Source organism: Vombatus ursinus, unplaced genomic scaffold (genome assembly GCF_900497805.2).
Source record: "Vombatus ursinus unplaced genomic scaffold, bare-nosed wombat genome assembly UNPS02010284.1, whole genome shotgun sequence".
Lineage (NCBI taxonomy): Eukaryota > Metazoa > Chordata > Mammalia > Diprotodontia > Vombatidae > Vombatus > Vombatus ursinus.
Window position 1 is genome coordinate 5,521,601 of NW_020950062.1, and position 27,191 is coordinate 5,548,791.

The 27,191-nt window shown below is 38.3% G+C and overlaps 1 protein-coding gene across 1 annotated transcript in view; it reads right to left on the reverse strand.

The window, feature by feature from the left end:
• Nucleotides 1-697: 697 nt before the first annotated feature.
• COLEC10 (collectin subfamily member 10) overlaps nt 698-27,191 on the reverse strand; it is a 58,988-nt gene continuing 32,494 nt past the window's right edge. The window contains exons 2-6 of the mRNA XM_027854057.1: nt 23,004-23,075; nt 20,574-20,645; nt 12,551-12,604; nt 9,020-9,115; nt 698-1,923 (exon numbers count right to left, since the gene is read on the reverse strand). Coding sequence (XP_027709858.1) covers nt 1,535-1,923; nt 9,020-9,115; nt 12,551-12,604; nt 20,574-20,645; nt 23,004-23,075 — 683 coding nt within the window. The 3' untranslated portion in view covers nt 698-1,534. The remainder of the gene's footprint in view (nt 1,924-9,019; nt 9,116-12,550; nt 12,605-20,573; nt 20,646-23,003; nt 23,076-27,191) is intronic.

Consider the following 27,191-nt stretch of genomic DNA (forward strand, 5'->3'; position numbering starts at 1 on the left):
CTCCCCCTTCTCAATAAATTCCAGTGGCTCCCTATAACTTTCAGGATCAAATATAAAGTCCTCTCTTTGGAGCACTTCAAAGCTCTTCATAACCTTTTCCTTCCCCCAAACTTTCCAGTTTTCACTCTCCCAGGTACTCTGTGATCTGAAAATGACATCTCCTGACTATGGGCATTTTTAACTGACTGTTCTCCCCTCCCCCATGCATAGAATTCTCTTCTTTATCTCTTCCTCTTGGCTTTTCTGGCTTCCTTCAAGTGCCAGATAAAATCTCATCTTCTAAAGGAAGCCTTTTCTGATCACACTTAATTCTAGTGCTTTCCTTTTATTGATTATTTCAAATTTGTCATGTATTTAGCTTGTTTGTACATAGTCATTTGTCCATTGTACCCCCCCCACCCCAAATTAAAAGGTGAGCTCTTCAAGAGCAGGGTCTGTCTATTTTTGTATTTCCAGAACTTAGCAGTTCCTGGCATATAATAGGTATTTCAATAAAAGTTCACTGATTGACAAGTCACCACAAGAATCAAGAAAGAATTTGTGGGAGCAGCTATGTGGTACGGTAATTAGAGTACTGGCCCTGGAGTCAAGAGGGCCTGAGTTCAGATCCGGCCTCAGACACATAACATTCACTATCTGTGTGACTCTGGGCAAGTCACTTAACCCCAATTGCCTCACCAAAAAAAAAAAAAAAAAGAAAAGAAAAGAAAAAGAAAAAAAAGAAAGAATTTGTGTATGACATGGCATTTGAGTTTAGCTTTGAAGGAAATTGAATGTTCTGAGACAGAAATGAAGAGAGTTTTCATTCCAGACCCAGGAGACAGAATGTGCAAAGCCACTGAGTTAGGAGATGGAGGGTGGTGTCAAGCTAGTTGCAATAAAGACTGTAGTGAAGAGCAAGTGAAGAGAAGTAATAGGAAACAAAAATGGAAAGGTAGGTGATAGCCAATTTGTAGGAGGGCTTTTAATGGTGGACTGAGAATTTTGTACTTTATCCTAGAGATAATAGGGACCTTTAAAGTAAAGTAGCAATATGGTCATATCTGTGTTTGAGGAATGTCAGTTTGGCAGCTGTGTAGAGAATGGATTGGAGAGGGAAGAGTTAGAGCAGGGAGACCAATTAGGAAGCGATTGCAACTGTCTGAGTGAGAGGTGATGAGAGTCTGAACTATAATAGAGCCAGTGTGAGTGAATGAATACTTGGAAGTTCACTGGCCAGTTGCTCGATTTCCCATGAAACTCCTCTAAGGCCCCTGGTAGGATAGGAACAAACTGAAGAAATTTCAAAAAGGAATTCTAACCTAAAATTGAGTATACGCAAGAGCCTAAACCCTCCCTAGTTGTCCATGTTATCTGGTGAGGGTTTTAGTCAATAACAGCAAACTTTTTTTAAGCACTTAAAGGGAGAATGGTTATGAACATCCCAGGCTTCAACCTGACATTGCTTACAATGGTGGGGATCAAAACATATTGAGGAAAAAGGTGATAAAAAGTTTGGTCATAATCGCAACCATAGGGAAGTGGCACCAGAAGGTCATTTCTTTTTCACAAATTCACAGACAAAGTACATGCTGAGGTGACACTCTGTGTCATTCCAGTGGCCAGAGCTCAGCATCTCCACGCAGTCCTCATGGCCATAGGGGTCACTTGGCTCACCCTCCTTCCAGTTGCTGTAGTTTTGTAGCGGAGTGTTGTCTGTGAACACATACTGCCCTTCCCGCTCTAGGTCATTCACCCCAATGAATACCCTGAAGAAGCCGCTGTCTGACACGTATTTAGCAATTACTTGATTGGATCTCTCATCCTTGGGCATGGCTAGCATTCCTCCACGGATTCGGCAGTGGGTCAGGGATTCCCTGTAGCTCTTCTCTTCTTGTACGATGTAATAGAATTTTTCATCTGTTTCCTTAATCCCAGCTATGACTTTGGAGGGAAGAAAATACAAGCAGGCTTACTCATATTGACAAGGAACAAAAACAAATAATATTAATGATAATAATAAAATATCGATGGCTGAAGTTTTGCTTGACTCAGACTTTGCTAATTTGATTTAAAAAAAAAAAACAAGGACAACTCTACTTTGTTTTCCCTTTCATGGACTCCTACTGAGTATTCTAGCTGTAAACCCTTCCATCTAGCCTTTCAGCTATAAGCCCTCTCACCCAGTATTCCAACCATGAACCCTCCCACCCAGTATTCCAGCTCTGAGCTAGACTAAACAAAATGAATGAAACAATAGGATGCAGTGAAGCACATAGCTGAGCATCTGGGGTGTCAACTTTTGCCCAGACACAAGAATACATCTGGATTTAGGCAAGCCACAAGCATACACTTAGAGAGGACTATTATCTTTCAACTTAGCCATTTTCAAACCTGCTTCTGTTACTGCTGTTGCTGCTGCTACTATGCCCTCCAACAAGACCTGAAGATACAAGCTAAGTATAAGCATAAAATCCTGAAGAGAGAAGTTTAACAGAGCCAATACATATCTGAAGTGGAAATGCAACAGACAAGCAAAAATAATATCATCTTCTGTGAACTAAATGCTCTCAACTTCTGCTTTTCTTATCACCTTATTTTAAGTTTATGAAGAAGAGGGCTACCAGGGAACATCTTGTACAAATCTCTATCTATATTAGAAATTGAATTAATGCCATGTTCCAAATCATACCCCATTGCACAAAACCATAGGATTATAGGATTCAGAACTGGAATGACTTATTGGGTATCAAATGAGGTAATGTGTATAAATTGCAAACTTTGAAGTTTTATATAAATGTCAGCTATTCTTATGATCGTTTTCCATCAGCACAACAGCTAGGTAGTGCAGTGGATACAGCAATGGGCTAGTAATCAGGAAGACTTCATGAATTCAAATCTGGCCTCAGAAACTTATTAGCTGTGTGATCCTGGGCAAGTCACTTAATCCTATTTGCCTCAGTTTCCTCATCTGTAAAATGAGCTGGAGAAAAACGGCAAATCACTCCAATATCTTTGCTAAGAAAATCCTGAAATGGGGTCATGAAGGATCAGACACAACTGAAACTACTCAACAACAACATCAGTATAAAATTGGAAGCTTATAACAAATTTGTTCCCCTCCTCCACCATCAATGTTATAATATGATTCTACTGCATTTTGAACTGAATTCTCTGCAGTGTATAAATTCCTGCTCTTTTAAAAGTTAGGCATATAAAGGAAGTTCATTAATTCTTCCAGTCCACTAGGGAACAATTACTGGGTTGTAGATTTAACAGTCCCTCTGTTAGTATCTACCTTGATGTCAGGAGGTACTGCACTCTCGAGAACAATAGAAGTCATTGTTATGTCTTTTAATAAAGTACCTTGGAAGTTGCAGTCAGGGGTGGGGGGAAAGAGGGAAGGAGGCAATAATTATCCCCATTTCATAGGAGGGTATAATAAGGCATAAAATATTTAAGAGACTTGCCAAAGGCCAGACAGCTAGTCCATGCTATAGTTGAACGCAAGGCCCAAATTTCCTAATTCCTGGATCTCCAGCTCTCTTAAGAAGGCTTTTTCAGACCTTTCCACAGAACTATGATGTTCTGTGAAAGCTTTATTGGGGTATTTCCCAAGTGAATTAGTTCTCAGGTACTTTTCTGGAACTGTTGATGACTTTAAGTTTCTTAGAGAATATTATTTCTGAATCCACTTCCTTCCTGTCTGAGCCATGTTTGAGCCAAATTAAAGCCATGTCTTCACCTTGCAGCATTGCATTATGTTTCCAGGTACAATTGGGGGCTATGCCAGAAACGGGCCAAAGATGAAAATTTATGACACTTGATTTATCCTGACCCAGGCAAAGAGCACCATGAAAAGTAAAGATAAATATTTGAAAACAGACTCCAGCCCTAACTTCACTACTCCAAAATCCATTATTATCCAATCATTATTATTACTTTAATACTTTTGAAAATTTTCATTATTATTATATCACATTATTATTCCCTACCTTCATGTCTTGGAATTCTCAATTTCTTTCAAGACTCAGCTAAGACACCACCTGCTACAAGAAGCCTTCTCTGATCACTCAATTATTAGTGGTCTCTAAACTATTTTATATTTACTTGTTATATCACCCAGTAGATAAAATTCCTTAAGACCCTCAAGAGTAAATAGGTTTTAGGTCTATATCCCAAAGAGATTGGAAAAAAGGAGAAAGGACCTACATGTAAAAAATGTTTATGGCAGCTATTTTTATGGTGGCAATGAATTGGAAATTGAGGAAATGCCCATCAACTGGGGAATGGTTGAAAAAGTTGTAGAATATGAATGTAATGGAATACTATTATACTATAAGAAATGACAAGGAGAGAGTTTCAGAAAAACCTGAAAAGACTTATAGAACTGATGCTGAGTGAAACGAGCAGAACCAGAAGAATATTGTACACAATAATAGTAACATTGTGTTAATAACCAACTATGATAGACTTAGCTCTCCTCAACAATGCAATGATCTAAGAAAATTTCAAAAGACTCTATGATGGAAAATGCTATCCACATCAAGAACTATGGAGTCTGAATGCAAATTGAAGCATACTATTTTCATTTTTCTTTGTTTTCATAGTTTTCCCCTTTTATTCTGTTTCTTCTTCAACACAATTGCACATGTATAACCTACATCAGATTCCTTACTATCTTGGGGAGGGAGGACGGTGAAAAATTTGGAACTCAGAATCTTTTAAAAATGAATGATGAGAGGCGGAGCCAAGATGGCGGAGGGAAAGCAGTGACTGTCTTGAGCTCTCTCCCAAAGCCCTCCAAATACCTAAAAAAATGGCTCTAAACAAATTCTAAAGCAGCAGAACCCACAAAAAGACAGAGTGAAACAAATTTCCAGACAGAGACAGCCTGGATGGTTGATCGGAAAGGTGTATCACGCTGGGTGGGGAAAGGAGCGTGGGGCAGCATGGGTGTGCAGGCCACAGCAAACCTGGAGCAGGCCTCAGAGGACTGATTCACATGCAGCTGTGGCGGTTTCCAGACTCAGCCCCTGAATGCCAAAGACAACTTAGAAGGTCAGTGGGAAAAGTCTATGACTGCAGTGAGAGAGGAGCTAGGTCTCAGTCATAAGTCTCGAGCATGGCCTGGGGCCATGGCTTTTTCCTGAGCTTCTGGCCTACAGACTGAGGGGGAATTGAGTGGCTGATCAGAGTGAGATTGCAGGGATGTCTTTGCCAGTGCTGAGGCAGGAATCTCTTGCTTTGTCCCTGCTTGGATCTGGGTCACAGTTCTGAGGGGCGGTCCTGAGGCGAGGAGGAACGCTGGTGCAGTGGAGCTTGTTGTGGTGGTGGAGAGAAACCACCTCGCCCCTTATCATACCACCTTGGAAGAACTGAAAATTTACAGGTCCCTAGAAGTACCTCTGAAAACAGCTGTACAAACCCCTGAAGCTTGGGACAATACACTCTTCACATTGGAAGCAGACTTTTACCTTAACAAAGAGTTTAAAACTCAAGTAATTGGCTGGGATCATGATTAAGCAGCACAAAAAGAGTCAGACTATATTATCTTACTTTGGTGACAAAGAAGATCAAAATATACAACCAGAGGAAGACAACAAAGCCAAAGCTCCTAAATCCAAAGCCTCCAAGAAAAATGTGAATCAGTCCCAGGCCTTGGAAGAGCTCAAAAGGGATTTTGAGAAGCGAGTAAGAGAAGTAGAGGAAAAACTGAGAGTGATGCAAGAAAATCATGGAAAACAAGTCAACAGCTTGCTAAAGGAGACCCAAAAAAATACTGAAGAAAATAACGCATTAAAAAATAGCCTAACCCAAATGGCAAAAGAAGTCCAAAAAGCCAGTGAGGAGAAGAATGCCCTAAAGAGCAAAATTGGCCAAATGGAAAAGGAAGTCCAAAAGATTACTGAAGAAAATACTTCCTTAAAAATTAGAATAGAGCAATTGGAAGCTAGTGACTTTATGAGAAATCAAGACACTGTAAACAAATCCAAAAGAATGAAAAATTAGAAAACAATGTGAAATATCTCATTGGAAAAACAACTGGCCTGGAAAATAGATCCAGGAGAGAGAATTTAAAAATTATTGGACTATCTGAAAGCCATGATCAAAAAAAGAGCCTAGACATCATCTTTCAAGAAATTATCAAGGAAAACTGTCCTGATATTTTAGAACCTGAGGGCAAAATAGAAATTGAAGGAATCCACTGATCTCTTCCTGAAAGAGATCCCCAAAGGAAAACTCCTAAGAATATTGTAGCCAAATTCCAGACTTCCCAGGTCAAGGAGAAAATATTACAAGCAGCCAGAAAGAAACAATTCAAGTATTGTGGAAACACAATCAGGATAACACAAGATTTAGCTGCTTCTACATTAAGGGATCACAGGGCATGGAATATAATATTCCGGAGAGCAAAGGAGATAGGATTACAACCAAGAATCACCTACCCAGAAAAACTGAGTATAATCCTGCAGGGGAAAAAAATGATCATTCAGTGAAATAGAGGACTTTCAAGCATTCTTGTTGAAAAGACCAGAGTTGAATAGAAAATTTGATTTTCAAATACAAGACTCGAGTGGAACATGAAGAGGTAAACAGGAAAGAGAAAATCATAAGAGACTTATTAAGGTTGAACTGTTTACATTCCTGCATGGAAAGATGATATTTGTAACTCATGAGACCTTTGTCAGTATTAGGGTAGTTGGAGGGGAAAAAATTATATGTATGTGTATATAGATATAGATAGATAGATAGAGGACACAGGGTGAGTTGAAAATGAAGGGGTCATATCTAGAGAATAAAATTAATGGGTGAGAGAGTAATATACTAGGAGAAGGAGAGAGGGAGAGGTAGAATGGGGTAAATTATCTCACAAAAAAAAAACAACAGAAAAGAAAAAGCTCTTACAATGGAGGGGAAATGGGGGAAGGTGAGAGGAAATGAGTGAATCTTATTCTCATAGGATTTGACTTAAGGAGGGAATAACACACACACTCAATTGGGTGTGGAAATCTGTCTTACCCTACAGGAAAATAGGGGAGGAAGGGGACAAGAGAGTAGGGGAATGATAGAGAGGAGGGCAGATTGGGAAAGGGAGTAATCAGAAACAAATACATCTGAGGAGGGGCAAGGTCAAAAGAAAGAATAGAATAAATGGGTGGGCAGGATAGGATTAAGGGAAATAGAGTTAGTTTTTCACAGCATGTCTACTATGGAAGTGTTTTGCATAACTGCACATATATAACCTATATTTAGTTGCTTGCCTTATCAATGAGGGTAGGTGGGGAGGGAGGAAGGGAGAAAATTTAGAACCCAAAGTTTTAAAAACACATGTTTAAAAAAAAGTTTTCACATGCAACTGGGAAATAAGAAATACAGGAAATGGGGTACAGAAATCCATCCTGCCCTACAGGAAAATTGAAGGGGAAGGGAATAAGAGAAGCAGGGGAGAGATAGAAGGGAAGGCAGATAAGGGAAGGGGTATTTAGAATGCATGCCATCTTGGGATGGGGGGAGGGGTGAGATGGGGTGAAAATTTGGAACTCAAAATCTTGTGGAAGTAAATGTTGAAAACAAAAAAAAAAATAAAAATTACCAGAATGGCAAAAAACAAAAAAAACAAAAAAAAAAAAAATGAATGCTGAAAACTATCTTTACATGTAATTGAAAAAAAAATATTATTTACAAAAATAGAATAGGTAGTTTTTCATTTTTGTCTTCATATCCCCAGTGTCTTCCACATAGTAGGTGTTTTAATAAATGTTTGTTGAAGTGAATTCAGTACTCCAAGGATCCATCATCTCATTCACAGATTAGTCCTTTCATCGGTATAGATTGTGACCCCCTCTTCCCTTGGGTGTCTTTCTATGACCAAGATATTTTATCACCTGTTGCTGAAATTTCCAGTGATAAGCCTCCCCAAACTTACCTACACTAATTCTTGGACGAGAGGGTCAATCAATTCACTTCAATTCAACAAATATTTATGAAGCACCTATTATATGCCAGGAACTATGCTAAGCACTCTGGATACAAATATGAAGAAAGAAAGGCAGACCTTGCCCTCAAGAAGCTTATGATCTAATCAGGGAAGAATACACAAAAAAAGGGAACTGGAAAGGTATGAAGTAATAGATGAGGGGGCAATCACCAGAGCTTTCCACCAATCCATTTTACTTTCCAATAGCCCTAATTGCTGGGAAATTTTTCCTGGTACCAAGTCTGAATATACATTTTTTTAATTAAATTTTTTTAAAATGATTTGGTTTTTTTATAATTTTTTTTAAAAATTTTATTTATTTATTTTTAGTCTTCAACATTCACTTTTATATGAATATACCTTTTTTGCAACAGTAGACCATTCTGATACTTCATAATGGTATGGAAATAGCATTGGTTCCTCTAAGGTCATTTCTTTGAACTAGAACTCTGGCAGGTTTTTATCAAAATGGAAAAGGTTCAAGGATGGAACCAGAAAGGGACTGTCATCAGAAAAATAACCTAGTGAGGCTCAAAAGCTTAGAACCGAAACAACAGCCATCAATTGTTCAATTTATTTTGTACACAACAGTTCATGAACCAACAGAAGGGCCATGATATATACGTTGATGAAGGGAATTCCCATATCACTGGTGAAATAATGGATCTTCTGAGATTGTGAAATAAGTCTTAATATTTCAATGATAATGGTTGCCATACCTACTACCCAAGAAGCCTTAATTGGGAACCATAGAATAATGTCCTTTGTGATGCAGGGCGAGTTAATTTTGGGGGCATGTTCCAAAGTTTAGAAGGGGACCACGTTCCAAAAAAATGCTGAGGCATACAGAATTTAACCTTTTACTACTGTCATAAAAGCAAAAACATGACACGGAAGAATTTTGAAGACCTCAGTATGAATACCTAAGCATTTCCTTAATTACCAATTCATGGAGTTGAATGTATTCAAACCACTTCCAACTTTTATGGCCTGTATAGCATATAGGCAATAAAAGTATGGCATAGTTCAAATGCATTCAAAAATAAATAAAACACTCACCATTTTTGACAAACTTCATGGATGTCTTGAGCCGTGCAACGCTAATATCTAGCTGTCCAACAACTTTACGATATCTTCCACAATCACAGACAGTACCTAAGTAATTTACAGGGAATCATGAATAAACTGGGAGGAGAAAATATATATATTCAGGCAGAACTGCTTTATATGAACGTTATCTCATTTAAGCTTCACAACAACCCTGATAGCTAGATTCCACAGAAATTATTGCTCACATTTTAAAGCTGAGAAACTGGAGACTTATGTTTTATGACTTGCTTCTAGCCAAGTAGTTATCAGTTGATTCCACTTTCAACATTCTTTCTACTATTTCCTCTTTTAATCTCTTTTGCCTTCCATTACCTCTTAAGGCAGCCCATTTTATTTCTGGACAACTCTAATTTTTAGAAGTTTTTCAGTACATTGAATGTAAATCCTTTTCCCTGCTTTTAGTTATGCCCTGTGTGGCCAAGAAGAACAAATCTAAACCCTTTTCCCATTTGTCAGCCTTCCAAATAGTTGAAGAAAGATGACATGTTTCACCTAAGTCCTCTCTTCTTGGTTATAAATATCCCCAGTTTGTTTCTTTTCTCCCAAATAGTTTTTATATATGAGTCGTCTCACCATCTGGATTTGTTGCCTTCTAGATTTGGTTAAGTTTGTCAATGCTTTCCCTAAGAGGTGGTTGTGGAGTGACTACAGCAAAGAACACATGGACGCCTTTCATTCTGGACATCAGGTTTCTATCAATGTACTTAAAATCACATCAGCTTTTTGGCTGACATGTCACATTGATGACTTGGACTGAGTTAGTGTAGCCACAAGAACCACCTATTTTAGCTCACTGTTGCCTAGCTATGCTTTCTATACTTATGCAGTTCATTTTCTTTTAACCTATGCATAGGTTAAAAGAATTATATTTATCTTGTCTATATGTAATTTCATAAGATTCAATCTAATAATTCATAAGAATGTTTTAGCCTGTTGAGAATTCTTTTTTTTTAATTTTGACTCAGTCATCCAATGTATTAGCTATCTCTTCTAGATTTGTGTCACCTGCAAATATAATAAGGAAGGCATCTCTTTCTTCATCGAAGTCATGACACAATACTAAACATCTGAACAAAATGCAAAGTTCTTGTCCAATTTATCCTTCACCTAAATTTCTGAATTGTTCATATAGTTTATACAGAGTAATTCTTTGGAGACGTCACACCTCAAAATACAGATTTAAACTTTAATAGCTTCAAACTGCATTGAGACTTTTGGGACACTTTTCATGTCATTGTTCAGTCCTGTCTGACTCTTCATGACCTTGTAGACTGTAGCACGTCAATATTGTTCAGGGGGCTTTCTTGGCAAAGATACTGGGGTAGTTTGCCATTTTCTTCTCAATTGGATTAAGGCAAATAGATGTTAAGTGACTTGCACAGGGTCCCAGAGCTTGTTAATATCTGGAACCAAATTTGAACTCAAGTCTTCTCGTCTCCAGGTCTAGCACTCTATCCACTGAGCCACCTAGCTGCCTCCCTTTTATATCACAGGGTGGTGTTATTAAGATTTTAATACAATTGTGCCTTTTTAGGGGGTGTTTAAGGATCTTGAGAATGTATAACTCTTTAGGTGGAGTCAGATCAAGTAGACTCTGAACTGTCTGTGCCATTTATTGTTTCTCTCTCTCTTTTCTCATGGGAGCCTGAAACCTTTGCTCCTAGGCACAGGGGAAAGTCTATTTATCTTTCTTCTTAAAAAAATATTTACTTTGTCTTCATCAACAGTGTTAACCATAAGTATATGCTAGTCTGGGTGTTTTGTTTTTTTTTTAATTGAGAATACAGTTAGGAAAAGGCAATTGATAAAAGAGAGGGATGTTAAACTGAGGCATTTCACCATTAGTGCTGTCTCTGGCTGGGGGAGATGGAGGGGGCAGGTAGCTAAAGCGAAAACTGGAGGAACTGATACATACTTATGTTAAAACTTTTAGAGCAAAAAAAAAAAGACTATCCCTATCTATCAATAACTCAAATGTAGGATAATGGGGTCAAATTAGAGTAATTGAACTTCTGCAAAAGAAGGAATGGGTAGGGAAAGAAATTTTGGTGGAATAAAAATATTTTAGAGCTGTCAAGGATCTCAGAGCTCAACTTGTTCTCTGAGGTCCTTTTGGCTCTAGTTTCATGATCCTACAATTTTTCCATTCACCTCATGAAAAACAAATCCTTTATCTTGCCTTGTAGGAGACCAACAATTCTCAATGATTTGGCTTAATGACCCTGACATTCTTCCATACATCCCCAATTTTTCCTACCTCCACCTGTCCCATCATGACATACATATTTCCTGTCCTATTCCCTCACAACCCTGTTTTCTGTTAGGTAACAGGGGGTAGTAATATCAAACCAGGAAGAAACTATGACCCACAGATGTGAAATAATTTCCTTAAGGTCACAGACTGGGTTAATGGCAGAGCTGTGACTAGTGGTGGCTCATACTGGAAGTCCCTGATTCTCAGCCTAATGGCTTTTGCATTAACCATCTCAAACTTGAGGGGATTTCAATGAGTACATTTGGCTATATGAAGGATTTTCAATTAAATGGCTTTTTACAAAATCTATTTGGGTTGGGAGAAGAGAGGCTAATGCATTAGAGGCAAAAACAAATGGCTAAAATGATCTGTCAGTTTCATCTATTAATGCTCCGCCCAGGTAGCCCAGATAATTAAATGTTGTCTTTAGTTTAGACAAAATTTTCCATTATTCTCCTGTGAGAAGGAAAAGATGAAGTTACAATGAAACAATCCAAATGCCTTTGTTTAAAAAATATTGCCAATGAAATTGTCTCCTCCCAATAAGAGAGCTTTGGAAAAAGTGAGAAAGTCCTGAAGGGTGAGATAAGTAAAGGCTTGATTTCAGCAGGTTTCAATTCATACTTGCAAAAGAGCTGGCAGGACTTAAAGCCAGGAAGACCTAGGTTCAAACCCCACCTCCGTCAAGTACAGGGTGTGTGACCTGGGCAAGTCACTTAATGAAGCCGACTTGCAATAGTAAAAGCCATTTCTTCAAGTGGAAGTCTCTATTCCAATGAAATCACAGGTGTAGTCCCTATCTCTTAAAAGTCTGGCAGGTGTTTGGATGGAAGTGCTTGAGGAATGTAAGGCACACCAGCAAAGCACTGCTGAAATACTTTGGCACTCCCCCCTACCCCAATATCTTTATCTGAATAACCAAGTCTGCTTCCCTGGTGTGTCTGGGATAGCTTCTCTGACAGTTTACTTGACAGGTGTGGATTGCACAGCCTTATTTCATCAGTGCCTGGAAAATCACCTAATAGCCTAAGAAGAAAGTTCCCATTTCTCCCACTGGCTTATTAAAACTTGGTGATCCAGCCTGAGGAAAAAAGTGTTGCTATTAGGGGAATGCTGATTTTTCCTTTTTCTTTTTTTAAAATTATCTTTGTTAATGAATAATTGGTGTCAACCTGAGGGGATCTGGAAAAATGGTAAGAATGAAAAGAGAGTGAAATATAACATACCTGCTCTGCCCTTTCCCCCTGAGGCACCAGGCAAGCCTTTTTGCCCTTTGTCACCTGCATGAAAATGAAACAAAATCCAAAATTGAGTGAACAAAGTAGTCACTGATTATTGCAAGACAGCCAATGAAGAAAAGGAAAGAGGGACAGCTAGGTGGCGCAGTGGATAGAGCACTGGCCCTAAAGTCAGGAGGACCTGAGTTCAAATCCGGCCTCAGACCAAAAACTTGACACATACTAGCTGTGTGACCTTGCAAGTCACTTAACCCCAATTGCCTCACTAAAAAAAAAAAAAAAAAAAAGGAAAGGACATATTTAAGAAGCCAGCTAATTTCTTGGCTTTGTATTCTCATATCAATCCTGGACTATGGTATGTCCATGTGTGACAGTCAAGCATTTAGGTATTTATTTGTTCTGCACGTAGAGGGTAAGGAAGATGCAGAAGGGACTGGTTGGCTGTTTTGTAGCTTTACTGCTCACTGCTTACTCAGGGTACCGTGAACTCTTACAGAGTCTGTTAAGATTAAAAAAGGGACCAACATTTTCTCAGTGATGATCGAGTGAGTTGTGGTTCAGAATTCCACCTGCCTTATGGCACCGATGAATTAATTAAATCCTGGGTTTTACTGGGTGTGGCTTTGCCTTTGAGAACTACAAAAACACACTCTGGGATTTTATGTCATATCCTAAGCCAGTACAAGTAGCCTGGCAAAAAGAGATATCCTTAGCTCTTGAGAATTTTCTTTATTTCTATTATCTGTAAATGGGGAAGGCTTGTTCAGGAGCTAGTGTGAATGAGAGGCAGCCCCAGTGCAATGGAAAGAGAGCCGATCGTAAAGCCAGAAACACCAGGGTTCAAGTCCCATACCTTAAATATTCTGACTTTGTGCCTCTAAGCGAGTCAGCAACTCTCTAAGACTCTAAGTTATAGGGAAAGAACCAGACTGCACTGGTAGAGGGAAATGTTTTCATATGAAAGTTCTCTGGATCAATGAAATCACAGATCCAGTCACTATCTCAATATGAATTTAAATGTCTAAAAAAAGCTTAGTAACAATAAAGAGCTATGTAGATGCAAATAATTAAATGTAAGTTGTCACTAATGAATGAAAGGCAAAAATATTAGACATACTGTCAAAGACCTCAATTGATACTAATGTTTTTTTCTTCTTTGTTATTTATTTTTAACATTTAAAAAATTTTTGAGTTCCAAATTCTTTTCTCCCTCCACACCCTCCCCCACCCATTGAGAAGACAAGCAATACGACATTAATTACACATGTAAAATCATGTAAAACATATTTCCATATTAGTCATGTCACAACGAAGCAAGAAAAATAAAGTGAAAAAATATACTTCAATTTGCACTCAGAGTTCTTCAGTTCTCCCTCTGGCAGTGGATGGGTTTTTTTCGTCATGAACCTTTCAGTATTATCTTGAATTATTATATTGATCAGAGTAGCTAAGTCTTTCACAGTTAATCATCATTACAATATTGTCATTGCTATGTACAATGATCTCCTGGTTCTCCTTACTTCATTCTGCATCAGTTCATATAGGTCTTCCCAGGTTTTTCTGAGACTATCCCTCTTGTCATTTCTTGTAGAATAATCATATTCTATCACAATCATATACCACAACTTATATTCATCCATTCCCCAATTGATGGGCATCCCCTCAATTTCCAATTCTTTGCCACCATCAACACCACTGTTTTAAAATTTTGCCTTTTTTTTTACAATCACATTTATTTCCTGAAAATAATCCCCATTCAGTGACTTTACTCATAAAAAAAGACTAAAAAATTTCTTTTTTAAAGTAGTATAGCAATATTTACCACACATTAACTGTATCTGACAAAAAGTCTATACACATGTATATATGTGTACATGTATATGTACACATAATGTGTATGTATGTACAATATACATCTATAGTCCCTAGACTCTGCAATGAAGGTAGGGAGGTATTGTCACTAACTTTAATACTACTACAGATTATAGGGACTTTGGAGTTCCATGTTCAAAGTCAGGGTTGAACAGAACTAACTTTTTAATTTTGCTCAAGCCCTCACTTCCGTATGTGAAATTTCAATTTATGGATTACTTATGTAATAAGTATTTATGGATTGCCTGTCTAGCACTGTGCTAGGTGCCATGAAGGATGCAAAAGAAATGGAGGGGGCCTTTGACCTTAAGGCCTTCACACTCTTATTTAGGAAATGAGACCAATGCACCTGGAAGACAAGATGAATCAGAATGCATGTCACATGACAAAATGAGTTGGATACATAATAAGTGTAATAGGAGTGGAGAGAAGGATAAGTATTTGAACAAATGGTTCACGGGGGAAGAGGGCAGCCTCTTAGACTCAAATGGGACTTTTTTCTGAGACCTTGTAAGTGTTTGGATTATGGTAGTAGAATCCCTAATTTTTCTGACCTTTTCCTGTCTTGATTGATAGGCAAATTAAAGCAAAGGTGAGATTAAGAGTAATGAGTGAAATCACCTACTGAGTTTGCTATTAAATTCAATATCAATTCTCTATCTTCAGAAACCCAAGCTTAGGTTCTATGGCCCCTACTTTTTTCACACATTTCTTGAAAAATAAGCAGTATTATCCCCAATTTTACTTAAAAAAACATAGAATGAGAAAGATTATGTGACTTTCAGGACACTTACAATAACAAGTGATATTTATACTGCTCTTTAGAGTTTACAAAGGACTTTTACTTATGTTACCTTATGTAGGCTTCTCAATAACTTTTGAGATAAAGTGCTACATATATTATTCTCCCCACTTTACGATAAGAAAACTGATATTAATTCACAGAGGGTAAATGATTCACACAGCTAGTAATTGTAGAGACAGGATTTGAACTTAGGAATTCTTGACTTAGAGGCAGCTGGCTAGAGTCCGACTCTAGAGTCTGACTCTGGCTAGAGTCAGAAAGATCTGAGTTCAAATTTAGTCTCAGATACTTAGTTGTATGAGCATGGGCAAGTCATTTAACTTATATTTGCTTCAGTTTTCTCAGTTGAAAAATGAGGATAATAACAGGTTCTACCTCACAGAGTTGTGAAAATCAGATGAGAAAATATTTGTAAGAAGCACTTGGCATAGTGCCTGGCACATAGTATAGGTTATATAAATGTTTATTCCCTTTCCTCTCTCACTCACTTTCCCCTCTTGACTTCCAGGTCATACAACTCTCTCTAAATCTAGCATTCTTATACCATACTGGATCCCGAAGGTCTATGAGAGAGAGACAGGGAAAGAGAGAGAAGAGAGTGACAGCATATTTAGTAAAAAAAAAAAAAAACAAACAAACCCAAAAAACATTATTTACAATAAATGATAGCATTTACTTTACCATGCTAGTGTGCCTGTTTGTAGTAAATCACATCCCCTACCTATTCTTAAAATGAAATATTAATGTCCAGAAAGCTACCTTTCCATGGCAAGTGGCAATATTAAGGTCATCCCTGAAAGGTGAGATTAATTTGAGTTAATGAAAAATTTAGGAGGGCCATGGAGAAAATGATGGTAATAAATTTCAAAGAACAGGTTAAAAATGGAGTTAGTATAGGGAGGGCTAGAATAGTGTTCCTCATTTTTTTGCATTCCAGCACATACTCATAAATTTCAGTGGCATGTCTTAAAGGGATGAGTCCTATTGCCCATTGATGAAAACTGATGTTAGATGGGGCTGGCACAGAGGGAAGGACCATAGACCCACTGTGAAAAGCCTATGTGTAACTATGATAATAAAGAATACAGAGAGTAAAGGAATATAAACCCCCAAGTAGTAGTTTATTTGCTGGCAGGGAAAGATTTGGAATCCTTGGATTCTCCTTTGTTTGAGGAGAATGGAGAGAAAATACTCTAGAACCACAGAATTTGAGAGCTTGGACAGACCTCAGTAGCCATCAAGTGCTACCCACACCTGTGAAGAAATCACCATTCTTACATATCTGACCAGTGGACATCTAGACACTGCTCAAAGACTTCCATTGTGGAGGAGCCCACCAACATGACTGAGTGGAAGGAGCCCTGGCTCTAGAGTTAGAAGAACTCAGTTCAAATCCCCTTTCTGACACTTAGCTTCTCAGATGACCTTGGGCAATCTACAACCTCCCTAGACCTCAATTTTCTCAGCTCTCAAGTGAGAAGGTTGGATTAGGTGGTCTCTGAGGTACCTTCAGTGCTAGGTCTCTGAACCGGTAACCTCTTGTACAACCTGTTCCATTTTTGAACAATTCCAATTTACACCAAGCCTTAATTTGCCTCTTTGTAGATCCTACTCATCTTTCCTGGTTCTACCCTCCGGGGCCAGGTAGAACAACTTCTTCCTCATGAGAACCCTTCACACACTTGTTAGCAGCTATCATGTCTTTCTTCTTCAGGCTATACATGCCCAGTCCCTTCACTCCATCCTTATATGACATAGACTCAAGTTTCTTCACCATCCTGGTTGCTCTCCTCTCAGTGTTCCCCATGTCATAAATATCCTTCTTAAACTCTAGTATCCAGAAATGAATTAGATTCTCCAACCACAACTTGCTAACCTTCCACTTCTTCTATTCCTTCACCCATCTATATTAAACACACTCAAATCTTCTGTTGACCTCAAGCCCCTTGAAAAATCTCTACTCTCCAAATATACCCCATTTTTTTTATTTACTTAGCGCAGTGCCTGGCACATTATAGGGACTTAATACATGTTCATTGGTTTTTGACTTTTCATCACACTCATGCTTGAGGTCATGATCTGCCATTTTAATATTTCACTAGTTATTATTTCAGAATCTCTAGTCCCCAGCATTCTGATATTCCTGATCTGCAAATCCCTTTCCTTTGGTACCCCTCTCCCAAACCAATTTCTCCATTCTTGTTGCTAAACATCACTAGAAAAAAGAAGAAAATCAAGATTATTTTACCCACTAAAAGTTTATGATAACTCACCCTACTTGTGCCCAAGCTACTCTCACTATCCTATCCTAACTTTTTAAACTCTCTATTTCATTCCATTAGCAAATTTATTGACCCTTTTCCATTCCTAAGGTCATAAGCTTAGAGCTAAAAATATTTTCAATATCAACAAGACCATGCCCCCTCCTTCACTTGAACAGATAAGGAAACCAAGAACCAGAAAGGTTATGTTGTTAGCCAAAACCACAGAGGTAATGAGTAGCAGAGGTAGGATTCGAATGCACATCACCTGACTGAAAATCTAGTCCAACCTGGATTTAAAAATCCACCTTTAAAAATCTAACTTAAATGCCATCTCTTTCATGTAGCCTTCTCTGATTCCCTCAATTTATAATGCCCTTTCTTTCTCCAAAACATCACATAGCAGATTTATTGCATCTCTTTCATAATTTACCAATATAATTTTGTATTACTTACTTGTATATAGATAGATAGATAGATAGATAGATAGATAGATAGATAGATAGATATAGATATACTATATCTCCTTACCAGACCATAAGCTCTATGAAGGCAGGAATTGTATCTTATCTAAATTTTGTATATTCCCTAGCTCCTAGGGAATACACATTATAAATGGTAGAGGATTAGTAAATGCTTATTGAATTACAATGAACAGTGGTAGACCTGGAAGTAGAAACTATGAATTCTCATACAATTATCATTTTCTAACAGAGATCAATAATTCAATTTATTATTAAAAAAACAAATATGCCTTAATTAGTCACCTACTAGTCTCAATGTACTGTTCTAGGCTAGTCTTTGGTTGGTCAGTCACTCAAGTAGCATTTATTCAGTATCTATTATATGTTAAAAAAAATGTGCTAAGTGCTAGGGATACAAAGAAAGGAAAAAGACAGTTGCTGCCCTGAAAAAGCTCACATTCTAATAGGGGAGGTGATGGGCAAATAACTATGTACAAAGAAGATATATACAGGATAAATTGGAGATAATCAAAAGAGTGAAAGCATTAGAATTAAGGATTGGGAAGGGCTTCCTGTAAAAGGCAGGATTTTAGCTGAGACCTAAAGGAAGCCAGGAAACAGAGATGAAAGAGAGCATTCTAGGTGTGGGGGACAGCCAGTGAAAATACATGGAGTCTAGATATGGAGTGTTTTGTGTGAGGAACAACAAGAAAGGCCAGTGTCATTGGATCATAGAATATAAGGAGGGAAATAGGATTTAAATAGACTAAAAAAAAGTAGAAGAAAGTCAGGTTATTTAGAGTTCTAATGCCAAACAAAGGATTTTATATTTGATCCTTTAAAACTGGAGGTGATATGGAGGCACTAGAGTTAGCTGAATGGGGGTGGTGGTTATGGGGATTATATTGTCATATCTGTGCTTTTAGAAGATTAATTTGGCAGCTGAGTGGAGATTGGCCTGGACTGGGGAAACACTTGAGGCAGGGAGATCTATCAAAAGGCTATTGCAATAGCATAGATGTGAGGTGGTAATATAGGTCCACACCAAAGTGACAACAGTGTCAGAGGAGAGAAGAGAACATATACAAAAGCTCTTATGAAGGTAAAATCAAGAGAACTTGGCAACAGATTGAATAGGTGAGTGAGGGAGAATAAGATTCAAAAATAACACCTAGATTGTGAACCTGGAGTGACTGGGTGACTAGGAGCATGATGGTATCTTAGACAGTAATAGAGAAGTTCAGAAGGGATGAGAATGGGGAAAGCTGATGAGTTCAGTTTGGGCTTTGTGGAACTTAAGATGTCTATGAGACATCCAGGTTGAGATGTTCATAAGGTGATGTAAGGCTGGAGTTTAGGAGAGAAATTAAGGTTGGATAAGTAGATCTGGGATTCATCATCAGCACAGAGATGATAGTTTAGTCTATGGGAAGTGGTGAGATCAAAAGTGAAATAGTATATATACAGAAGAGGACTTGGATGAAGATCCAGTAAAGTAGACTGAGAAGAAGTGCTCAGACAGGTGCAAGAACAAGGATAGAGTATTGTCATGGAGACCTATGGAGAAGAGAGTATCAAAGAGAATAAGGGTGACTGACAGTGTCAAAGGCTACAGAAATTTCAAGAAGAATGAGGAATGAGAAAAGATCACCAAAATTGGCAAGTAAGAGAACTTTAGTAAATTTGGAGAAAAGTTTCTTTTGAATAATGAAGTTTGAAACCAGATTGAAAGGAAATGAAGTTGAGGCATTGATTGTAAATGGCCTTCTCAAACCATAAAAAAGGTGAAAGGGATGGGACAATAGCTAGTGAGGATGGATAGATCAAGTGGAAAGTTTTTAAGGATGGAGGAGACAAAGGCATGTTTGCAGGTTGTCAGGAAGCAGCCAGTAGATAGGGAGAGAAGGAATGACAGAGGAGGAAATCTGTAGGAAAAGATAGGTTGAAATGGGATCACATGTACATATAGATGTTTCTCCCCTCCCCCTGGTCAAGAGGGGCCACCCTTTCATGTAAGACAGGGGTGAAGGAGGAGGCACTGGCAGAAAGCATCTGAGTGATGTGCAGTGAGGAAGAGAATGGCCCCATTTTTTTCAGTGAATATGAAGCCAGGTTCTCAGCTGAGAGGATGAGAAGAGGAGGAGAAGGTATAGGAAGAGGTTTAGGAAGGATGAAAAGGTTTGGAAGACCTGATGTGGTGAGTAGTATAGTTAGGAATGCAAATATGAACAATGTCCTATTGATGAAGAGTTTACCACTGAGTGAAAGGATATGAAGGAAGAGCATGGTATAGAGAAAGAACATCAGATCTGGCATTGGAAATCTGTGGTTCTAGTCCCAGCTCCACCATTTAACTGATATATGCCTTTGGCCAAATCTCATCTCCTCTCTAGACTTCAATATCCTTAACTACAAAATGAAAGGGTTGGATTAAATAATCTCTAAAATTCCTTCTGGTTTAAAAACATTTATTTAAAAAGTAGATGAGATTTTTAATGACTTACAATCATAAAAATAAGCAAGCAAAAAAAAATCCTTAAGAAAATAACTACAATTTCATGCTTAATTTACTTTGAAATGGCAATAGGAAATAAGCCAATATAACTCACCTTTTCCACCAATTGGTCCAATTTTGCCAAGGTTTCCTTGGTCGCCTACCTCACCCAGTTCTCCTTTCATTCCTGAAAATCAAACCATGTTATATTTGCTATTTTTAAAAATAAAACTTGTGGAATATTTGCTATGTCTCTAAGGTAGAGGGAATAAATAAAAACACTTGAGAAAATATCAAAATGTGTTCTAAATGTGCTGTATAATCTAGAATATCATGGAACATTAATTTATATGTATTTATATTTCATGGCTAAATATTGGAAACAGAAGATAATGACATGGTTTTTAAAAGCTTGTTTTATATGTGATCTAAATAGGTAGTTATAATAAAAATTAACTTTTATTACAAAATGAAAGCATCACCCAAGATTAATTTTAATTTGATTATTAAAATAAGGTGTTGGACCTTAGGACTTGCATGCTCTATTATGATCCAGCTTCTGTAATTTGTTTGAGTTGACAATGAGCAAACTTTATTTCTTGTGATTTTTTTGCCTCTCATCTCTAAAATGAATTCCAAACAAATATACAAAAATAATCAGCTATTGTATATAATATAATATCATATAATATATATTATAAATGTGAGGTTTTTTTTTTTACAACTACCACACTACAGGATCACAGGAATAGAATCAGTGAATTTTAGATCCAAACCAGTTTTAGACCTTAGAAATCAATTATTCTAATCTATCCCTTTTTTACAGATGAGAAAGCTGAGGCCTAGAGAGGTTAACTGCCTTGCCCAGACTCACAGAGACAATTCATCCCAAGTGGATGGTGACCAGAATGGTTCTGAACTTATCTAAGATGACTGAGAAAGATGCTTCTTGCATCAATTCATAAGAACTCTGACTCTTCCCCCTCTCCCTACACATTCATGCCACAGCAGGAATGGAGTTATATGCAACCAAGTGAGCCACCTGGGGATGAGGCTGCAGCCTGGTGGTTTATGACTAGAATTCATCAGCATGGGATGACAGCACCAGCTTATTATGGTGACAAAGTGTCAACTAAAGAGCATGGATGTTCCAGTTCAACACCTATGTCTGTATCAATAAGCAGGCCACGGCCTAAAGCCACAAAGTTTGTCCTTATTCTTTATCTTGGATTTTTTTGGTCTGCATCTATGAAAACACAAGGAAGCTTTAAAAAGGGTAAGGGGGTGCTTTTAAAAAGCACACCTATTTGATTCATAGTGGTCCACTTTTATACTTTGGGTAATGTGTCATTGGACTATTCCTCTTCATCTGCATTGGAACGTGAGGATAGCAGCAAGGAAAAAAAAAATCCATGCTGTTGAGAACTCGAGTCAGTTTGAGTAAAACTTAGTCCTCCACTCCACTCAGAGTCTTTACTCCCAAATCTTTACTTCTCCCTCCTTCTTTCTCCTTCACCCTTCTCTTCCTCTCACCATTCTCTCTCTCCTCTTCTCTCTCCTATCTCCCTCCCCTCTATCTTTCCCTCTCTCTGTTCCCCACTTTCTCTTTCTCTTTCCTTCCCCTGTCTTTCCCCTCTCTCTTCCCCCTCTCTCTTTCCCTCTTTTCCTCCTTTTATTTTTCCTCTTTCTCCTACCCTCTCTCCTCCCCCTCACTCTCTTTATTCCTGCCTTTCTCCCCCATTTCTCTTCCTCCCCCTTTCTCTTTCCCCCCTCTGTCTCATACATATTTGTATATTTAATATATGTATCATATATCCATATATGTGTATTTATATTCTATTATTGATATCTATTGTCTATTGATATCTATATCTACATATACATATGTATATGTATATATATACATATGTGTGTATGTGTATGTGTGTATCTATAAATTCTGGGGTTTAGATACTTAAAGACATTTCCTGCCTTGGGATCCCTGTCACCCCTGTGAACCTTGTGCTATCATGTAGGTAAACATTCCAGAGGAGGGACATATTCCTCATTCTGCTAATGATCTGTACTGCAAGGGGAGCCAAGGAAAACAGCCTGTTTGATGATAAACAAAGAAATATGAAAAGAGCTATTCCTTCACCCCTTCACTTCTAACCTCGTGGCCTGCATGGGGAAGAAGAGCTAGGCCTTGGGGGTTTCTGAGGAGAGCCACTGGACGTGGAGATATGCTTTCAATGCCTACATGGGTCCTTAGGGATTCTAAGGTCTCTGTGTCCCACAGAGAGGCCTAGGTAGGAGTTTTATTCATGCTATCACCAAGGATACAGGTGGAGGAAAGGATTAGAGCCTACTGATAGGAACTCTCCCAGGGATACTGGATGGTGAGTTAATTCATGTTAGTAACACATTTTATGCATCTCTGTGGTAAAGTGCTTTATGAAAGCAACTGATTTCCCATACAAAGAACAGACTGTTTGACATGCCCAGCAGGGAAAGAGAGAAGCACTCAGGAAGGTACAGTGTAAATTTCAACAAGCTTCTTACCTACCTTTCGGCCCCATGGGGCCCACTTTTCCATGCTTTCCCTCTTCTCCCTTTTCTCCTTTCTCACCATCATCCCCTTTAGAAACAGAAAAATAAGATATGAAGAAGCAGTTCAAATAACAACACAATCAATTGTGTCTCAGAATGAAATACTATTCACTCTTAGAAGGTATTCAGCATCAATGAAATGAGTGTGTGTGTGTGTGTGTGTGTGTGTGTGTGTGTGTGTAGGCATGTGCATGCATTCGTGTCTAAGTGGCATTGAGAGGAAGGCACCTTTTCCCTTCAGCTATAACATCCCCTTTCTACTCCCACCATGGCTCAGGAAAAGCTAATAGTGAAAAAACACACAAATGGCTAAACCACATTGCAGGAAGAACTGTACTGTCTTGAGCCTGGTCTCATTCCCTCCCTGAAAGTCAACATTTTAACAAGTCAGGTGAACACTTAACTACCCCTGGACTGTCTGCATCCCCAGGGACAAAATAGCAGGATGCCCTTATGGGTAGTAGGCACTTAATAAATGCTTGTTGAATTAAGTCACATACTTTGGAGCAGGTTTAGAAGTAGGACTTTCAGCCTCCTAATTATGGAAATGATTGCTGTCCCTATAGGCTGATCTAATTAATAATGGTTGTTTCTTTCATCCACGAAATGAGGAAGTTGGACTCGATCCTCTCTATGGTCCCTTCTGAGTCTAAATCTTTGCTCCTATGATCTCTGAGGGAGTTGTCCCTGGAAGACCCTGGGATACCTGCTCCTTCTTTCTGCTGAGGACAGAACAATGATAGTGCATTCCCTTAAATTGTAGTACAAGAGATTTGAGAGAGAGACTTTTATCTCACACTGAATGGTTAACAGCCCATCAGCAAGCATTTATTAAAAGCCTGCTACATGCCAGGCATTGTGCTAGGTGCTAATGATACAAACAAAAAAGTAAATAGGTGTGTATAAGTGTAATACGTAGTATGTAATATGCTTATATATAAACATATTCATTATAAATTAATTATTGTGTGATATATCATGTGAAATATATAACACATGTATGCACATATGCATATGTGTATATGCATATCGTATATATGTGTGTATATCTAATACTTATATATAGATATATGTATATATTCGCATACATACATATACATATGTGTAACTAATATTTATATGTATATACACATCTAGCTATATGTATGTGTATGCTATATGTATTGTACATCTATAAATATTGCATATACTAATTCACACATACTATACATATATACATGCATGTATACATATTTATATGTATATATGCACCACAAACACACACATGAATTTATGTGTATATACATGTACATGTATCTATGAATGTACATACATGTGTGTATGTGTGTATGTATATTTGTTCATCCTAATTTTTCAAAGAGGACCAATGGCATCGTAGGTGATAGCTTGATTCGTAAATGAATTGGATTTAAATGAGGCAGAGTTGGGCAAAGTCTTCAGCCTCATTCTCTTTTCCAGAGTCATTGAAGTCCGGTGGAAAGATAGAAGTCAAGACCATGGGCGATAGCCCGGGCTGTAGTGGATGACCTTGGCATCTTCAATGTCCAACCAAGCTCTGAGCGTTCTACATTGCCTGCTTTAGCTGCCTTCATGATGTTGGAACAAATTGTTTTCATCCTCCCATTCAGCTGGGGAAAGTCTTCACATGCTTTGGGCAGACATCCCTCTAGCACACTGACGGGTTTGAGGCCTGTTGTTTACCCTCCACCTGGTTTAGCCTGTCTGCCCAGATGGTTTTACTAGGGTGTGGCTGCTGTGCCTGCTACAGCTTCTTAGAGCCACAGGTGAGAGTTGAATGCCAGGTAGACACCAAAGGTAGATGCGCAGCCCTGAAAAGGGCTCAGCAAGCCCTCACACCAGAAGTGCTGGTCTTCCCTGAACAAAGATAGGTGGCATAATAGATTAGAGCTCCAGGCCTGAACTTAGGATGACTCATTTTTCTGAGTTCAAATCTGGCCTCACACGTTTGCTATCCGTGTGACCCTGGGCAAGATCTGTTTGCTTCAGTTCCTAATCTATGAAATTAGCTAGAGAAGGAATGGCAAACCATTCTGGTATCTTTGTCAAGAAAACACCGAATGGGGACACAAGTCAGATATGACACACATACACATGTGTTCACATATGTGTATACACATGTGCATAACTGTCTACATATATACACACCCATACACATGAAATGCAAAATTCAGGAAAGGCATACTTTAGAAGGTTGTGCTTGAAACAGATTTTGAAGAAAAGAATGCATTCTGTGGAGCTGAGAAGGGGAGGGAAAGCCTTTCAGAAAGCCAGTGCAAAGGTTCAGAGATGGGAGATATAGTATTCTTTGTGAGGATACAGCAACGTCATTTTGGTTACTTCAGAATGGTAGAGTTGGAAGGCAAGTAATGCATAATGAGGCTGGAAAGGTAGGCTGGGGCCAGGATGTGCAGGGCTTTGGAAGCTCAGCAGAAGAGATTGAGCTCTAGAGGCAAAAGGGAGCTGGTGTAGTAAACTGAGTGAGGCAACAGAATGGTCAGTTCTGCACTTAAGGAAGATCACCTTGGCAGTCCTGTGAAGGAGAATTTGAACTGGGGAGAAACTTGAGGCTTACAACCATCCACGGGAGAGTGACAAGGGCCTGATTATGGTGGCTACAGTGTTTCATCTTTTGTAACGGGCTTTGATTTTCTTATTTTCTCAGTGGGTGGGGGAGGAGGAAGGGAGAGAATTTGGAGCTGAAAACATCCTGATCTTTAGACTGTCAGAGCTGGAAAGGACTTTAGAAATCATCTAGATAAGTTTTAGAGTCAGTTTCAGGTGATTCTAAACCTCAGAAGTCATTTCCTCCGTCATTTACGAAGAAGCGGCCCCAGACTCACCTTCTCTACATAGGTGGACTGCACTTGGAGCCAGAGAAGGCTGGTTCAGCACTCACCTCCAACATTCCCTAGCTGTGAGACCATGGGCATAATTTCCCTGTGCCTCAGTTTTCTCTTCTGTCAAATACGGATACTGACAACTGCAATGCCCACCATACAAGGTTGTTATGAGGTTCAAATGAAACAAAATATGTAAAATGCTTTATAAAGCTTAAAGCTCGATATACATGTTAGATATTATTATTCTCTGATTTTTAAAGCTAGATAGATTCTCATTGATTAGGAAGGGTGTGTGGGGTTATGCCTGAAATGGTGATCACAAATTAAATGAAGTCTCCAAATCCCTTCCAGGTTTGAGATTTTCTGACTACTTTGTTGTTCAGTTGTTTTTCAGTTGTGTCTGACTCTTTGTGACCCCATTTGGGGTTTTCTTGGCAAAGATACCGGAGTAATCTGTTATTTCCTTCTCCAGCTCATTTTACAGATGAGAAACTGAGGCAAACAAGGTTAAATGACTTGCCCAGAGTCACACAACTAGTAAGTGTCTGAGGTCAGATTTAATCTTCGGAAGAAGAATCTTTCTGACTCCAGGCTCAGTGCTCTATCTACTGCAACACCTAGCTAGTAGCTATCGCTTAGGGAAAAAAAAAAAATCTGTTTTGTACACATACACACACACGTATATGTGTATATGTATATGTGTATACACATATGTATACACATATACATATATGCAAATATATATACACATACACACATACATGTATATGTGTATGTGCATATAAATATATAAGCATACACACACACACACACACACACACACACACACTATTCATTATTTTCCATCACCTTTTTTGCTGTGCGGAAGATCAACTGAGAACCAATCTGGTTACCACCCCCAACATATGTATGGATATATACATCTATACATACACACACACACACACGTATAGATAGATGTATATTTATACACATGCATGTATACACATGTGTTCACATGTATATATGGTTATACACACATACACATGGTTTATATGTATGGTTATATAAATATATGTATGGTTATATGCATACATGTTTATATGTATGTTGTATACACACATGTTTATATGTATGTTAGATACACATATACATACATGTTTATATGTATGTTATATACACATATATACATGTATATATACACACATGTGTGTGTATGTATACATATGTTGAGGGTGGTAATCAGATTGGTTCTGAGCTGGTCTCCCACACAGCACAAAAGGTGATTAAGAATGATGTTAATA